A 17,850-nucleotide genomic window follows, 5' to 3' on the forward strand; every position below is an offset into this window, starting at 1 on the left:
ACACAGGCAGAGGAAGAAGCAGGCTCCGTGCAGGGAGGGAGACTCAATCCTGGGTCTCCAGGATCACGCCTTGAGCCAAAGGCAGGCACTTCACCACTGAGCCACCCAGGTGTCCCAGCTTCCGACTCTTGATCTCATCTCAAGTCTTGGTCTCAGGGTTGTGAGTTCAAGTTCTGTGTTGGGGCTCCAAGCTGGACTTGGGGCCTGCTAGGAAAGAAGAAAAGAAAAGAAGGAAGAGAAAAGAAAAAAAAAAAAGAAAAGAAGAAAAGAAAAGAAAAGAAAGGAAAGGAAAAGAAAAGAAAAGAAAAGTAATTCCAGGAAGCAGGCATTGAAACAGGAGAGAAGTGCTGGACAAGAGCTGACTACGGTGATCTGGGTTCATAGAAGGCTTACTTACAGAACTTTCCAGAGTGCTATCCCATCCCTTTTAGACTTTATATCATATGATCCTTCTCTTTTCCTTCTTAAGGTTTTATTTACTTATTTGAAGGAGAGAGTGAGAGCAAGGGGCAGAGGCAGAGGAAGAAGCAGATACTCCACTAAGCAGGAAGCCTGATGTGGGGCTCGATCCCAGGACACCGGGATCATGACCTGAGCCAAAGGCAGATGCTTAACCGACAGAGCCACCCAAGCACCTCTCATCTGATCCTTCTAAGTACCTTGCGCAGCGGTCATTATTACTGATGTTGTAGACACGAAGCAAGTGCAGGTCAGAGGGGAACATCTTGCCCTCAGCCACAGACTTGGTGAACGGCAGAGCCGAGATGCGTGCCCAGGCTTCCGACTGGAGCGTGATCACAAACACTGCAGCCATCTGTAGCGACTCAAGCCATCCCTGAGGAGCCGTGATGCTCTGGAATTGCAAGGAGGCCCTGGAGATTACCAACTCCTACCCATTCCACCTGGAGACTTGACAGTGGAGCAACAGGAGCTTACCTTCCCATGCCAAGGTTGAAAACAGCAAATAACTGAGCTAAGACCCAACCCTCCAAACTAAGTATCTTCTATTACCCGGGGCTGCCTCCCTGTCAGCTCGGCACGTCACTTTGTGGAGTGGAGAGTGGGCTGGAAGGCCCTCCCTCAGGAAATGGTGGAGGGTAGCCTAGGCCGTAAAATTTAGCCTTCAACAGGCTCCCGCTTTATGAAGGAATGGACTCGTCTTTCCCCTACCCCACCACCACCTCCCAAAGGCTGCCGAAAACCTTGGATCTGCTAGAAAGCAGAAGGGGGTATATTTTTGCGTTGCCCCTTCAGAGCACGTCCCACAGCAAATCATGTGTATTTATCATGGGACTAGTGCTGTGTACATTTTTCTCCAAGCGTGCATTGTACCGATAGGTCTGTCTACTTCAACCATAAAAAGGCTCTGTTACTTCTCCTGGTCAAAGGTTTCGGGCTGAATGTCCTGTAGCATGATCCATCAATATCAAAAGAGATCAGGTAACCCTGGTCAGTGGCCTATGAAGAGATTTCCTTTACAAGTAAGGAAAACTAATAAACCATTGTAGAAGGCGTAGATGTTCCGCGGCACTCGAATTCCTGGGCTCCGTCTTAAAATAGGCTTCAAAGCTCACATTCATTTGTTTCCAAGGTACCCGTTTTTAGGTTTTTGTAAGGCCTCTTTTGAGAAACAAAAGTCTGCAAACTTCTTGTGGAGCTCAGGCTTGTGAGTTTGTGCTACCAGCAAACGTTTCTTAGAGATTCTTTGCCCTAGTAACATACTGGGGAGGAGGCGTGAGGAAGGCTCCTGTCAACAAGAAATCAGATTATTTAACAGACTTACATGGCACCCATCATGTGCCATACGTAAGTTAGTTTGTGGACCCCCCGAACACCCCTGGGAAGTGGGGGTTGGGGTGCCATCACCCCCAGTTGTACTGGTGGGGAACCTGCAGGACCCGGAGTCTGTGGGTGTGGGAGTCACATTCAGGCCTGAAGTCTCACTTCAGACTTGCCACTCTCTTGCTTTCCCTCGAGGGGAGTGAATGAGAGGCTGTGGGGGACATTTGCCAATGTCCAGAGGGAGATGCCCCAAAGCCTGAGAGGCCTGACTCCTGGTGGCCAAGCAGCCAGGACAGAGCTCAGGGCCGGGTGCCCACCCTCACCACGTCTTCTCCATCATCTATTCAAGGTTGGGGTCTCCCTCCTGCCTGCTGTGCCTCCCTGATTCCTTCCTCTCCTGCACTTTCAAAGCATTGGCCACCTTATGGAACGCTGTTCCATGTATCTGCTTCTTAGCTTTCTTTTCACTGCTGTCACTCTCTTCTAGACTGTGAAGTCCCTGACGGCGGGGATTTGGGGGATGCTGCTTCTTTTTTTGTGGACTGAAATAGTGCTTGACACAGGTAGGGGCAAAGTAAATGTTTGCTGTGACAGAGGAAAGAGAGGAAGGGAGAGAAGGAGGAAAGAAAGAGTGCCCATGAGCAGACTGCTGGGAGATTGGGCCCCATGGCCTCAAAGCCTGCTCCAAACCTAATGAAAACAGCTTCGGAAAACAACCCAAACCAGGATTTTCAAGAAAGCCGCCATAGAAATTAATGAAAGTCAACCCTAGAAGACCCAACTCCCAAAAACGGGTCTATGATGAACTGGCCGACACTCCTGAAAGGTGGTGAAACTCTGGGGGATAAAGAACACTCAGTGATGGCCACAGTGCTACATGAGGGTGGGGGCCCTTACACCCGCTGTCAGCACAGTGCAGTCAATGGCCTCCTTGGGCCTACGGTTGACCAGCAAACCAGCTTCTTCCAACCTCCAAACTGGAGCCTACACGTGCAGAGCCAGATTCAGCCATGGAACCCCGCCCCCCCCCCCCCCCCATGTGCTTTGGCTCTACACTCCCTCATCCTCCACCAGTCCCTCCTGTCTCCTCCGCTTCTACACTAGGCCCAAGGACTTAACTCCCTTCCAGACGGTGGGTTTCCTGAAGATGGGCCTCCATGTGCATTTGCCTTCACTTCCAGCAGTGAGTACCAGGCATTCAGTGATACCTTAAGGGATGTTTCCCCATTTGTAGTAGACTGAGAGCTCACGAACCAAACTGGGGCTAGCAGGGGGCATAAGCATAAAGGAAATCTTCCCTTGGTGCCTTCCTCTGCTGCCTACTAAGCCACCGCCATTCTGGTGGCATCTGCCAAGGTCCTGCCATCTTCAGTCACCAGACAAGTGGGGCTAAGACTCAGAGGTGAAGGGGACACATTACCTGCCTTTGAGGACCCCACAGTCTAGGAGGTCTCAGGGTGATTAGAAGAGCTCTTCTGTCTCCTGTGGTGACATCAGATCAAGAGCTGGAGGAGGCCTACCGGGGGGGCATGAGAAAGAGCACTGGAAAAAGATGACATTGTGCTTGCCACTCGAGGTTCAGAAGGATTTCAATAAACAGTAACTGGTTAACCCAGGAGGAGAGAAGGTGCTGAAATAAGTCAGGAGGTAAGAAAGTACCCAGTCTGGCATGGCTGGAGCAAGAGCATCTGTGGAGGGGCAGAGGGTGACTGGGCTACTGACCCAGGGGGCAGAGCAGCCTCATGTGCCAGGCTGAAGGATTTGGACTTTATCTGCTACATGGGGGAAGGCTATTGGACGTTTTTATGTGGAGTCAATCATCTAGGATTAATACAGAAACATGCTAGGGGCGCCTGGGTGGCTCAGTCAGTTCAGCATCTGACTTCAGCTCAGGTCATGATCTCAGGTCCCTGGGATTGAGCCCAATGTCGGGCTCTCTGCTCAGTGGGGTCTGCTTCTCCCTCTGCCCCTGTCTGGGGCTCCCCCTACTTGTGCTCTCTCAAATAAATGAATAAAATCTTTACAAAGAAAGAAAAGAGACATGCTGTAGGTGGATGGACAGGTCAGGGTCAGCGGTCTGCGGTAGGGAGGCAACAGGGTAAGCAGTGGGAAAGCCAACACCATGGAAAGAATATGGCACTGAGCATCCAGAGACCGGGCTCCATTCCTGGAGTCATTCTATAAAATAGACCCCACGACCCCATTCTATAAAATAACTCAATGAGATGATCTCTAGGCTACATTGAAGTCCTAGGATTTATTGACCTAACTCATGTAGAGCAATTACTTTATAGATAATTGCAGCACGAAATTGGGTGACACTTTCCCTCAGCTGGTCCAGGAAAGGCAAAGGAGTGGCTTTTCACCTTAGTTTTAATATTATAGCACACATTTATGATTCACCTAATGCATAAAGTTCTCCTTTATGTAACAAAATAAAGGACATAAAAGGAATGGTTAAAGTAACAACGAAAAAGAAGAGATGAGAGGCTTTGGAAGAAAAGAGAGGATAGGAAGCAGATACATAGAATGAGAGCACAGAATGGGCCTCTGAGCTTCCCAGCAGCCAGAGCAAAAACAGAGCCATTGATAAGAAATAATTTAGAGCCTAATTCATCACAAGTTTTCCTTTTTCCATGGCTAAAGTTCTATCTCATCCAAATACCTAGTAGTCCCCTTATGGCCCCAGAAATAGAGAAACTGGGGTGATTGAACTGAGCTTTAAGGATCTCAAAGACTTCGGGATGCCTGGGGGGGCACAATCCATTAAGTGTCCAACTTTTGGTTTCAGCTCAGGTCCTGATCTCATGGCATTGGTTTCCTCACTCAGTGGGGAGTCTGCTTGAAGATTCTCTCCCTCCCCCTTTCCACCCACTTACCCACATACAGGCCTACTCTTTCTAAAATAATCTTTTGAAAAAAATCTCTGACTCTGAGGTCACTTAACTTTCTTTTGGCTTATGGATACACAAACAAGGTGCAGAGGCTGCAGAGTGATTGGGGCCTGTAAAATGCAAAAGGACAGGGAAGTCTTTTGGAATGACAATTCTAAAAGGACTTTCAAAGTTTCATGATTTTCTAGTGTGGGGTGGGGGCAAGTGGAGAGACTGAACAGGATTCTCATGATTCTCAACACTCTCTGACCATCAGTGTCCAAAGCAGTATCGCCAACCTCAGAGCTTTAGGGTTTATGGCTATAAACTGAGCTGAGGACCGGAGTTCTAATTCCCCACTGGCCTTCATACAATAACTGAAGCAGACAGGGACTCCTACGACCTGGATTCTCTCATCCCCACCTCTCACAAGCCAGGAGACCAAGACAAGCATTATCATCACTGACAAAGCAGAGGCCTTCTTCAGTTCAGAGCTAAATTTCGATGAATGAAACCTTAGACACATGACCCTGTGCTACTTTTCACCCCAGAGGTAGGTTATTTGTAAACTTTCTGTTAGGATAACCTAATTGCCTCAGAAGCAAAGGTAACACCTATTAGGGAAACTCAGAAATTCCTTCTAACTGAATTGTGCCTCCCTCCATCCCATTGACCCTGGCTGTCCTCCAGAGCCCACAAAGGTTAATCCTGCTTCCACAGGGCAGCTCAAATACTTGTGTGAAATCAACAGAGCTATACATGCCCCAGTGTCTCTCCTTAAGGGACAGGACACTTGATCTGGGTCACACAACTATTGCTTCAAGGAGTTCTTTTTGTGCATAAGATTGAGCGCTTCTTCAGGGGAGGGACCAACTTCATTGTTTTTTATTCTGCTACAGTGCCAAAATCAGAACCTTAAATCCTGGTGCATTCCGAAGAATATGTTCTTGGAGACAAGCTACATGAGCTTATAAAGCCATCCATCAATGGAATAAATATCACCAATATAGGCAGTTTCACAGCCCCATGTCTTGATTCTACTTCTCACTCTAAAGAGTTGACCAAGACTGGTGTCTGAGCTTAATTCCTTTAAAAGGCCAACATATGAAAGTGCTTTGAATGCTAATTGTTAGAACGCAGAGTCACAAATACTGTCTCCATTCTGTGTAATCTGGAAGAAATACCTTCACTTTCCTAAACCGTTCCCTCCACACCGTCGGAGTGGGAAGAGTGGCCCCTCCCCAGCTGGGGCTGCACAGATATAAAAGGGCTGCCCAGGGAGCCCAAGGTCCCTCCAAAACTTCTGTACCACTTATACTCAACAGATAGAGGGGATAGAGTTTAACTAGTGCTATTAAGGGGGGGGGGGGGAAGTTTCATCATTTAATTGCTATTTATTTTCATAAACATGAGGTATTTCAAAGTGCTATAAGATGCAGCACTAAATATATACATTTTGAAGAAATTAAACACAGAACTTTGCATTTACCCAGTTCTATGCACCAAACATGAACAAATACATTAACAGGAAGAAACAGGCTAGGAAAAAGGCATATATATATAGTAAATTTCTTTACAAAAGTTTCTTAGTTCAAAAAGTGATAAAGTAATATCTACTCAAAACTTTCACAACTCATTTTCATACGAAAATATAAGTATCAAATTTAGTTATGTATCAGCATCATACTAAAGTATACAGGCAGTGTAAGAATTAGTACAGTACATAACAGAGATTAACAATATATTTGTATACAAAACATGCTCCTCAAACATTGAGGTATTACAGTACTTAGGTATGAACTTCCAGTCTAATACTGGCCGCAAAAGCCACCTCTCATTACCCAGGACGTATACAAAAGGCGGGTGTGTCAATGGTATTTACAGAAATGTTCCCCAGGGGTTATCAAATGGCAAACCCCTTCTGTGACATCTGCTGGAACTTAAGCACCATTTTAAAAAGGAATGACTTTTCTGTTGTTTGGAAACTTGGAACCAACAAGGTGACTTCAACAGCCCAGAGGCTCCCGACTGTCATGAACTTCGACCGCGGTCTCGGAGGGGACACGGAGGGGAAAGCGCGAAGGGCCACCCAGCATCCCATCAGGCCGGCCCTCTCCGGAGGTCCTGCTCCCCACCCAGATCCAAACTCAGGGGAGGGGGGGACCGATTTGAAAGTAAACCAACATTCTTAATGTCAACACAATGTTTGTTTAAAAAAAAAAAAAAATCAAAATGTGCAAAGTGGCAGAGTGACTGTCCGGTTCCGAGAGACGTTTAGCAAGTCCGCGCGTGTTCAATTTTCTTTAGCAACTGCTGCTGTCTTGCCTGCAACTTCTCCTTCTCCAGCAAAAGCTGCTGCTCCTCGGCCTGCAGGGAGTGGACGTACTCGGTGGCCTTTTTCAAAATGACCACCTTGGCGGCCTTCTCGTTCTTCACCAGCTCTGGCACGTGGTCCCTGAGCGTGAGGAAGCTGGAGCGCAGGTCATTTCGGCGCTGGCGTTCCAGAATGTTGTGGTTGCGGCGCCGCTCGCTGTCCTCAGAGTCGGAGTTGCGGGGACTCAAGCTCTTGGCCTTCGGGGGGATGACACTCTTGAGGGGACGGGGCGATGCTTCGCTCTTGATCTTCTTCTGGGGTGGCACATCCTCGCTCTCCACGTACGGAGAGGGGGCGGCGTAGTTGTGCTGCTGGTGGATGGGGACACAGCGTTTGAGGATCAGCTCACCCGACTGCGCCCTCCCCGGGCCGAGGGCGGCGTTCTTGGGGCGCACAGTGATGGTGAAGGTGGTGACCGCCTTGCTGTGGGAGGAGGACCGCCGCTTCTCCACGGTCACCACGTCAATTTCCTCCTCCTCGTCTTCCTCCTCGTCATCTTCGTCATCTGGGAACAAGATGGGAGTCATTCTTTTGGTCAGACACACAGGGACTTACCCCGACCTCTACCGTCTCTTAGGGCAGGTGCCGGCCCGGCTAGCAAGCATCGCCAATCCGCCCGCACAGATGTGGACAGGATGCTACCGGTCGGCTCGGAAATGAAGTACATCTGGAAATTCCACCTTGCCCACGCTCCTAGACCTTTCAGCCTCCGCTCAAGACTTCAGCAGGTGGCAACAACATCAGCCTAGGCTTTGGGGCTGGGAAGAATCGGACTCCCATCACACACACACACACTAGTTATGGGACCCCGGGCGAGTTATTTAAACTTGAAGCCTCGGTTTCAATGGGGATAATACAGCACAGGCTTCTGGAGTTGGACAGGTAACACGTAAAGAACCGGGCCTCGCAGGTAGACGCTCAGCAAACGGGAAGCTCTGCTCATCGCTAGTTTTTCCCAGAGACTCGCTCCCATTTCTATCTCCACACCTAAACACGGAGGACCCCCATTTTAGGAACCTCGCTTAGCAACTGACACATAGTTGAATTTGATCTCCAGTCCTGAAGCGTGAAGGGCCGTTTAAGGCAGTTTAATGGACTAAGGCAGAAAAATAATCTGCCTGCCGTAAACCTGAGTTGCACGCAGTAAGCAGGTGTTCATCTAACAAAGACCAAATCCTAACCACGAAGCCAGAATCCACAGGAACTCTGAACCCCAAAGTGGGGGCGCCTCTTCCCCAGAGTCCCCGGCAATAACAGTAACCAAAAAACCTGTCGCGTCGTGTCTGCATTCCCGACCCCCACCCCCCACCCCATCCCTCCTTTACTACCTCGCTGGGATCGAAAATTATGGTTTAAAACGCAAGCATGAAAATCAAAACACATCTTCTGCTTGATCTGAAGGGGGCCGGAAAGCTGAACAATTGTGGGATTTGTTCTAAAGCCGAAATGTGAGGCTGTTCCAGTCTGTGGGTCCCTTTAAGCCAATGTTTTGGTTTTCTGCCAAGAAGACAGCTGTTGGAAGGAAGTGCTTCCTCACCCAGAGCTGTCAAGGCACAGACATTAAAGGGACAGACCCGATTCCAACCGAAGGCTTATCACCAAGTTTCCTTCCAGGAGCCTCCGATGGATCCATCCTCGGCCCTCAAGGAAATTTAGGCTTTTCAGCCACCTGCCTTCTGAGAACCCTGGTTTTCAAGATCCCGTGGGGCCCCAGCTCCCGACTGCCAGCTCAAGGGCTACTCAAGTGTTTGGACAGAGTTCTTTACCTCCAAAGTCCCAGGCAGAGTCAGGGTTTTTTCAACCCAACCCTACCGTGTAAGGCAGACGTGGGCACACAATAGAACCAACCGATGGGGGCTTCCAGGGTGTGCGCCTTCCCGGAGGGCCTAAGGGCCCGCCCTCACCGTGAAGGGCACCGGGTCACAAACCACCTACATCTGCAATCAGTCCTGCAGCCCTCGCCAGGGACAAAACCGGACCCAGTTCGCACTGCACCCCGTAAAGAGGCAGACCCCTTGAGAAGGGCCAGAACCGCCGCTGTGCTTGCCACCAGCTGCTGGGCGGAGGGGGGGTGCGCCCAGCACCCCGGGCCCGCGGATCCTCCGCCGGCCGCCGGCCAGCACACCGCCGCCTGCTGGCCACCGACCAGGAGCAAACAGCCCCCCACCCACCGAGGGCGGGGAAGACGACCCAGGCTCGAGAAAAATAAATAAAGAAAACCGGCAGGAGCCATCTGTGCTCCCCTACCTTCCTGCGCCCTCCAAGGCATTTTGCGCCGCCTTTGTGTCTCCTCCCCGCGTCTGCCCTCCCCTGACCCGGAGGCGGCCCCCTCTCCACCCCGTGCTAACAGGTTTCTGCCCCCAAAACGCAACCCGGCGCCGGCCCTGCACCGCTGCGGGCCTGAGCCCCCCAACTTCTGCCAGTCGCATCCCTCAGACCCGCTGCAGCGCAGGGGTGCGGGGCGGGGGCCGCAGGGTGCAGGGAACTTGGGCCAAGGTGCGCCTGGGGTCACCCTCCCGGCGGCTGCCGCTGCCCCTCGGCTCGTCATCCCGGGGCTCGGCCTGGAGGAACGCGACCCCCGCCGCCCGCACTGCCTGCGAGGAGCCCCCCGGACCCCCCGGACCCGAGTAACAAAGGGAGCGCGACTCCGGCCGCGGGGCCCCGGGGCAGCACGGGCCTCACCTGAGTCGCTCAGGGTGTCCTCTCCGGAGGTGCTCAGGGCCTTGTGGTCCCCGCCGCTGGCCGGGCGGCCGCCGGGGCGCGGGGGCGCGGGCGCAGGGGCGCAGGCCGAGGCTGCGGCGCCCGCCCCCGAGGCCCCCGCGGCCCCCGCGGCAGGGGCCCCGGCCGGAGCGGCGGGCGCGGGCTCGCGCTTGTTCACCGGGAAGGGGAAGACGACGGCGGGGTCCACGCACTCGGCGGCCGGGTGGGCGAGCTCGGCGGGCAGCGCGGCCCCGGCCCCGGCCCCGGCGCGCCCCGCCCCCGCCCCGGCCCCGGCCCCGGCCCCGGCCCCCGCCCCCGCCGCCGCGCAGTGCCCGCGGCCCGCAGGGCTGGCGGCGCCCGCTCCCGGGCCCGGGGCTGCGGGGCCGGCGGTCGGCGGCCCCCGGCCGTGCTGCAGCTTCTCGCTCACGGCGCGCTCCAGCTTCTCGCGCGCGGAGAAGCCGCTCCACATGCAGTCCTGCAGGATGACCGGGTTGGGGGTGAGGCCGCCCAGGCCCCCCAGGCCGAACGCGTCCTCCTCGGCCGGGTTGCCCCACAGGTCGGCCTCGGGCAGCAGCATCTCGGTGGCCCAGTTCGGGGGCTCGGGGCTGTGCTCGGGGAAGGCACGGCTGGGCGACAGCGGGGGCGTGGGCAGCAGCTCGAACTTCTTCCAGATGTCCTCCCCCGGGGGCGTCGAGTCGGGGCCGCCGAAGTAGAAGTCATCCTCGTCGGGGTAGAAGCAGGGCTGCAGCGAGTCAAACTCCAGGTCCGGGTTCTTGCAGATCATGCCCGGCATGGTGGACGCGGTGCAGCTCGGCATCGGCTCGCCTCCCGGCCGGCGAATGGGCGCTGCTTTCCGCTCCGCTCCTTTTGGCTAGGGGGGTGCTTCCTTCCCGTGGGGGGCGCGGGGGGCGGGGGCCCGCGCCGATCTCCGACACTGCAACGGACAGACACACCGGGAGAGGGTGGGCGAGCGGAGCGGGCCGGGGGCGGGGCGCGGCGCGGGGGCGGGGGCGGGCAGGGGCGCCCCTCGCACCCGGCTCCTCGGCCTCCCCGGCAGGCCCCCCCACCCCGCCTGGCGCTCCCCAAGGTGGAGGAAGTTCTGGCTCTCGCCCGCTCGCTCCCTCCCTCCTTTTGTGTACAAGCTGTCTACGACAGGGGGTGGGAGGGGGCATGCAGATGCGGGGGGTGGTGGCGTGGCTCTGCAACTTTGGAAACTGCCATTTCATTCACACTCGGCAGTGCCGCGGGGGAGGGGGCTGCTCCGGGCTGCAGACTCCCAGCTCGCTCCAGCTCCCTCCAGCTCCCCGACAACCCGGCTGCACCGCGGAGGTCCCGCTGCTCAGAGGAAGCCCCAGGGCTCCAACCCAGCTACCGGGAAGGAGATCTCGAGTACCCTCAATCCCTCCTTTGTAAAATTGCAACCTCGGGAGTGCAAAAGAGAGCGGGGGGTTTCGGAAACTTTGCAAAGGGAAAACGCCTTTCTCTTAGACCCGGACCGACGACGGGCACCCAAACCCACACACCGCCCCCCCCCCGCCGCCCCCCACGTCCCAGATTAGAGCAGACGCCCCCCAGCAGTCCGTCCGCTGCAGGGGAGTCCTGCCAAGAGCCTATTTTGAACCTCTCTAACCCCACCCCCACTCTTCCGAGCCCCCAACAACGTCGTCTTCCTGGGAGAGGGGAGCGCCCGAACCCCAGTTCCCGGGAATGTGCACGGCGGCCAGGACAGCCGCGTCTCCAGGGGGCTGGAGCAGACGTGACCCAGATTACCACCGCGGCGGCCTCGCCCTAGCCTCACCCCCCCACCCCTTCTCCCTCCAGGGGCACCCTTCGGAGAACCTCAGCTTCGGGTGGAGACGCACCGGCTCCGCGTCAGCTCAACACCGATGCGCCTTCCAGAGAAGGGCGAATTTCTTCCCGATGAAGCCATTACACCACCACCACCCCCCGGCAAAGGCTGTAAAAAGGATTAGGGCGGGTCTCTTCCACCCGGGGTGCCTCCGGGGCTGGAACTGGCTTTTCAGGGAAAACCCCGAGATGGTTTTGTTTCGGAAGCAGCAGCAGTCCCCCGAGGGTACTGGAGCGCCCGGTGCGCGAGCCGCGATCCCGTCCGGGGCTGGGGGCGCGGGGCAGTTTGCAAACCGCCACCCCCCCCCCGCCCGCCCCCGCTCCTTACCTCCCGCCGGCTGCCGGGGACCCGGCGGCGGTCCTGCGCGGGGGTGCCCGGGCGGCCCGGGGGTGGCGGCGCTCGGTGGCCGCGGTCCGTGCGCGCTTGCGCCTGGCTAGCGCGAGCTCGGCTCCAGCCCAGTTCCCAGGAGCCCCCCGCATCCACCCAGCGCGTCCAGACAGATGACTGTCACTGGCTGCGCTTTGAAGCTCGGGGGATATTATTAACTGAAAAATCTGACACACCCGGGGGGCGGGGAGAGAAGGGGGCTGCGGCACAGACAAGGGGGAGGGAGAGAGGCAGAGGAGAGCGGCTTTACCCCGCCCTCTTGATTTCCATAAAAATCAGGGGAGGCGCCAAGGCTTTCGCGCCAAAAGCCACTTGCTTTTCTTCTTTGCAGAGAGGAGGCTGCAAAGCTGGGAAAGCCCGGGGTGTGCTCCTCCCTCGCTTTTAGACCCCCGGGCTTGCACCCGGCGCACTCTGCGAACCAGCTGCGCGCCGCGCGTTGCAATGCAGCACCCACCCCGCGGGCCTGGCAATTGCTTGGCATTAAATTTTTTTTTTTTTTCCGGAGGGCTCCGGGGGTGTGTACGGGGGGCGGCGGGGGACGGGAGGGGGGTGGCGGGGGAAGCCGAGGCTCCCAACCCAGCCCCCGCCCTCGACGGCGTTTGTGTTGGGCTGAGCGCGACGCCGAGGTGGAGGGGCCCGGCGGTGGGGTTGCTGGGGTGCGATCCGGAGGGGAGGCGGGCCGAGGGGTGCAGGCCCCGAGGAGGAGGAGGAGGAGGAGGAGGAGGAGGAGGAGGACGCGCCCATTTAGGAACCAGACCGCAGGATGTTGCTAGTTTTAAATGGAAAAGGAGAGGGGCGCCCCCCTTGTTTGAAAATAAATAAATAACTTCGGGCTACGAGGGTGGCGCCGCGGTGGTTTCTTCGGCCGAAGGCGACACCTCGCGGACACCGAGCAGAAAGCGGGGCTGCGGGGCTGCGGGGCCGGGCGTGGGGGCTGCAGCGGGGCCGGGCGTGGGGGCTGCAGCGGGGCCGCCCCCGCCCCGCCCCGCCCCCGCCCCGCGGTCACCCAGGCCGCCCCCGCCCCCGCCCCCACCCCGCCCCGCGGCCTCCGCCGGGAAGGAGCGGGACACCCGTCCCCGCGGGCCCCCAAGTTCGCCTTTTCAAAACTAGTGATTTCCCCCAATTCTGGGGAGGCCGACGAGGCTCACACATCCAAGGGGTGGTCCACACGTCCTGGAGGCCGGACCCCGGCTCCAGATCCCCGGAGCCCGGGATGTTGGAGACAAAAAGAAAAGCTGCCCTGGCTGCTTGGCCCCTGGGTCCCTCGGTTCCCTCCTTTGTGAAGCTGGGGTTGGCAACAGTGCTTACGTCATAGGGTTGTTTTGAGGAAAGAGCGTGGTAAAAGCGCTTAGAACAGCGCCCAGCACCTGGTGTGAGTGTCATCTGTGACTGATGCTCCCGGATCGGGAGGCTTCCGGGGACGTTAAGACCCCTGGCCGGCCGTATGGGCCTCTCATCCCACCGCCACTGTGAAATCCTCATTTCATTCTGGTCAAGCTATCTTATAGGGGGAAGGGGGGAGGATCAGAGATCATTGCCCCTACCCCCGAAACTCCCCAGAAAACCTAGGGTCCCCTGGGCAGCCCCCTTCAACAACCAGATACACCACGAGATGGGTTTTCCCTTGTAAAACATTCCCCAGGTGGTTTGGGGTTGGGGAACCTGCCCCCCCCATACACACACACACACACACACACACACACACACCCTCATTGGGGTGCGAAAGCCGCTCCACCTCCCTCTTCCCAAATTGGAAATGCAGCTCATCCCCGACCATTCACCTCAGCATTCAAACTAGTTACAGATGAGGATGCAGAGGGTCAGGGGGCAGCCTGTAAAATGCTCACATATTAGCATTTGTGAAGGGCTCCTCCAGCCCTTACCCTGGATGCCTACATAATTCTGGAGAGAGAGGCAGATTCCCAGAGTTCTAGGAAGTGGCCCATGAATGAGGATGAGCTGCCCTTCCAAGCACCTTTATTATTATTATTTCTTTCACAAATGTAAAACACTTCACCTTTGCAAAAGCCTTTAACACCCCCACTTCTGCTTTTCCCTAACCCCCTAATCTAAACCAAGCCCTCCTGCTGTATTCTCTGCAAGCATCCTGGATTTTCCTTCCGAGCACTTACTGCCATTTGTAATTATATATGCCTGGGAATGTTTGCTTAATGCCTGCTTCCCCCATGAGGCTGCCGGGGGGAAACGGGCTCTGCCTTCTTCACTCGACCTGTGAGCTCCGGAAGGAGAGGCCTTGTCTGTTTTGCTGAGGAGGGATCCTCAAAGGCAAAGCAAAGTACCTGTATACAGTAAGTACTTGATGATTTTGTTCAAGGCAGAGATCCCTGAATGAGTCCTAAGGCGGCCTCCTCTTCCAAGATGGTTTCTGTTTATTGGCAACAGTTAGAGGGAACCTTCTTCGGGTCCCCAGCAGTAGCAGTGCCCAGGAAAGACACTCAAAATAGCCTGCCATACCATTTTACCAAAAAGAGAGGAAGACTGCTAAAATAGGCCAAGGTGGCCCTTGTCACCACGTTTAAAAGTCCCAGCCTTGTCCTCTTGCCAGACTTGTGCCCTTCACCATGCCATTAGTCTTTTGTCCCTTGACAAAAAACAGAAGAGGGGACAGGGGGACAAGTGACCCGTTTACTCTGTATGCCTCCCAGCAAATCAGGTCTCCTTCCAGGACCTCAATCTCTAATCTCCTCCTTTTAATGCAAACCAGTAATTACTGACAAGTCTGAATTTGAAGGTTAACAGAATGATAAAATTCAACAAGTATTTATTGGTGCCTTCATTTGCAAATGGAAAGATAAAAGACTTTGTCGGCCGAGAAACCTGGCTACTGCTGCTTCCTAGCCCGCTTGTAGAGAAAACCTGCACATTCTTTTTAAGACATTCAAATACTCTCAGGCCGTGTGAATGCACCTTAAGAAAATCTTCAGATGGCTTCGAAGGCAAGGTTTGGGTTCAGAATGCATCTACTCTGTCCCAACTCAGAACAGAGATGAGTCAAAGAGCTCAACATGGACTCAGGAATATAGTCCTAAAGCAGACCAACGGATAGCATAGAGTTATACACAGGATCAGGGTTATAAATAAGGAGAATTTTGTGGGAGAAGAATGTTTTGGTCTACAAATCCCTTTATTGAAAACAAAACAAACCACACACACATCCAGAAGGGTCTAACCCATGACTGCCTAGGAGATCCACAATATCTAGGTATTTCCTTCCCCCCAGCATCATAAGTCAAGGATCTGCTGGGCCCAGCTTCAGGGACCAGCTTCTCCCAGGAACTTCACTGGGTCCCTTCAACAACAACAACAACAACATGCATCAATTTTTGCTGATGAAATCCTTGACTCTTCATTTGGAATAAAGTCAACCTAGCTCCCTGCCTTACCCAATTGCAAGACAAAAAGCAAACAAACAACAAAAAAAAGAAAAGAAAAGAAAAGAAAAAAAGAAAATCCAAAGCCTGGATTGAAGATTTAAATAGAAAGAAGTAAGAATATAAAAGTATAAGAAGAAAATAGAGATTGGAGTATTTTCTAAGAGAAACAGCCCAGAAACAAGGAAGGAAAAACTGAATATATTTGACTACAATACAAATTGAAACTTACAGTTAAAATATACCCTAAACAAAGTCAAAAAAGACAAGAGTGTGATAGAAAATACTTGCCTCATATGTAAGAGATAAAAAGGTATATCCCATGTATTAAAAGAGCTCCTATGCATTGAATAGCAAAAACAGCCTCATAGTAGTAGGAGTCCAGAATAAGAGTAGGTAATTCACTGCATAGGAAATGCAAATTGTTCATAAACATATGAAAAGATGCTCAGCTTCACTACTAGTCAGGGAAATGCAAATTAAATCTCAAAGAGATTAACATTTTTTTGGTCTAGCAGATTGGCCCAAGTGTTGGCAAGGCTGAGGAGGGGGTGGGGGGCTTCTCCCCAAGGGCTGGTTTTCCAGCTCCAGGAGTAAAAGCAATCCCAGCTTTCCATTTTACAAGACAGAATAAAACAAAAATATATGTACAAGAATGCGTGTTGCAAGATTTTTCCTCGTAACAAAAATTCTGAAAACACATAATGCCCATCTATTAGGAGAAGGGTTGACTGTATCATAATATATCCATGTAGCAGAATAATAGGCAGCCATTAAAAATAATGCATTAGATCTATAGGTAATGACTAGGAAAATATCTGTGCTTAAGAAGGGAAATAAGCAAGGTATAGATCAATGTATCTGGCGTTTCAATACATGCATACTTAGATAATGTCTACACACACCCAACAACCAACTGGGTGGAATGTGCAACAAGTTGTTAATAGTTTATTTGGAAGAATGGAATCAGACAGGTAGAGGGAGAAACTTTCCTCTTACTTTTATACTTTATTTTATACTTATTTTTATAATTTATTTTATACTTATTACTTTTATACTTTATGTATATATATATATATATACATATATATATATATATTTTTTTTTTTTACCAGTGGTATTATGAGCAAATTTGATTTTTCATTTTGGATATTTTTCCAAAAAATATTTTTGTTACGCCCTAGGAAAGTGAATCATTAAGCTCATCATTTGGGAGGAAGTAAAGGAGCCTTTCATGAAGCGTAAGGTCATTTCCCCATGTTCTCTTTCGTTTCCCAGGCTGGTTGGCATTCTTTCAGACCAAAGTGATGCTGAACTAAGTGAGCTGAGGGGGTTCAAAGAGATGAAGATGGGACAAAATGGTACTGGTTTAATTAGGATTAGAATCAAGCCAGCCAAAGCCATTTAAAGTACAAGATGTTGCATGTGCCCAAGGCAGGACAGATTTTTTTTTTTTTTTTGACTTTTGAGGCTGATGGAAAATTTGAGATCCAGCAACGAGGGGGTTTTGGGGTGGAGAGTGTTATTGGCACAATTAACGTTTAAAACAAAAATGATCCCCACTGGATGCCGGTAATTTACAGATTTGGAAAAAGAGAAGTAAGTATCTGACAGGCCTTGCACCCCCCTAACAGGCTGTGACTTGGCCTGGGAAGCCTTCTCCAGGCCGAGTGTATTACAGAGCCCCGGGGAAAGCCCAAAACTGGGGGGCGTGAAAATGCTCTGTAAACTGCAAAGCACTGCGTGGCTAGAAGGTGTTCTCGCTGTGGTAGAACTGAAATTTCCATTTACCTGATTTTCCCCGTGGGAAAGAAAAGGCAAGGTGGGAATGCTGTCCTGGGAGGCGGGTGGGTTGCTCAGGGTCACGCACCATGGTGATGCGTGAGGGCAATAGGCTGCCCCTTTGTAAGCTCGAGGAGGGTTTGTACAGAGGGGAACCCAGTCTTCCAAGGAGCCCAGAGGGCTGCAAGGAGTCCTCACTGCACATGCGCTCTGCGAATCCACTTGGCATTGCCTCTCTGAACAAGGGAAACTTCCTACTCCCCATCTCTTTCCCAGGACTCCTTTCTCTGTCTTCATGAATGAGTTTGGGTACATCCACACCACCAACTCCACCAACGTTTTCAGATCCCCTCTTCAGGTGATTCCATAATAGATGCTTGATATGCCCATTGATTCTTGCTAACTTCAATTTCCTCCGATGCTAATGACACGCCCTATACTCCCAGGACCACCCAGGCCCACCTGAATATCTGCCCAGGGGCCCTTTCAGTTTCCTTGTGTTTAAACAGTGATCGATGATAAGCCTCTATCTGTCCATATCCAGAAACTGCTGCTTCTGGCCTAGAAAGTCTCTTTCTTTTCTGCTTCAAATCCTTTCCTCAAAGATCAGCTGGAGACTCCAGAAAGGAATGCAGAGCTTTTCCCCTACAGGTCTCCACGATTGCACACAGCCTGCCGCCAAGCTTGCATAATCCACTTGCGTTCTTTATC

General features: G+C 52.9%; 1 protein-coding gene across 1 annotated transcript; it reads right to left on the reverse strand.

Moving 5' to 3' along the window:
• Positions 1 to 4,061: 4,061 nt before the first annotated feature.
• On the reverse strand, positions 4,062 to 12,044 carry MYCN (MYCN proto-oncogene, bHLH transcription factor). The gene is made up of 3 exons (XM_041757486.1): positions 11,906 to 12,044; positions 9,712 to 10,663; positions 4,062 to 7,534 (listed from the first exon to the last, which is right to left on the reverse strand). The coding sequence occupies exons 2-3, from the start codon at positions 10,544 to 10,546 to the stop codon at positions 6,930 to 6,932; spliced, it is 1,440 nt and encodes a 479-aa protein (XP_041613420.1). The 5' UTR covers positions 10,547 to 10,663; positions 11,906 to 12,044; the 3' UTR covers positions 4,062 to 6,929.
• Positions 12,045 to 17,850: the final 5,806 nt, after the last annotated feature.

The sequence above is a fragment of the Vulpes lagopus genome, chromosome 5, assembly GCF_018345385.1.
Source record: "Vulpes lagopus strain Blue_001 chromosome 5, ASM1834538v1, whole genome shotgun sequence".
Taxonomy (NCBI): Eukaryota; Metazoa; Chordata; class Mammalia; order Carnivora; family Canidae; genus Vulpes; species Vulpes lagopus.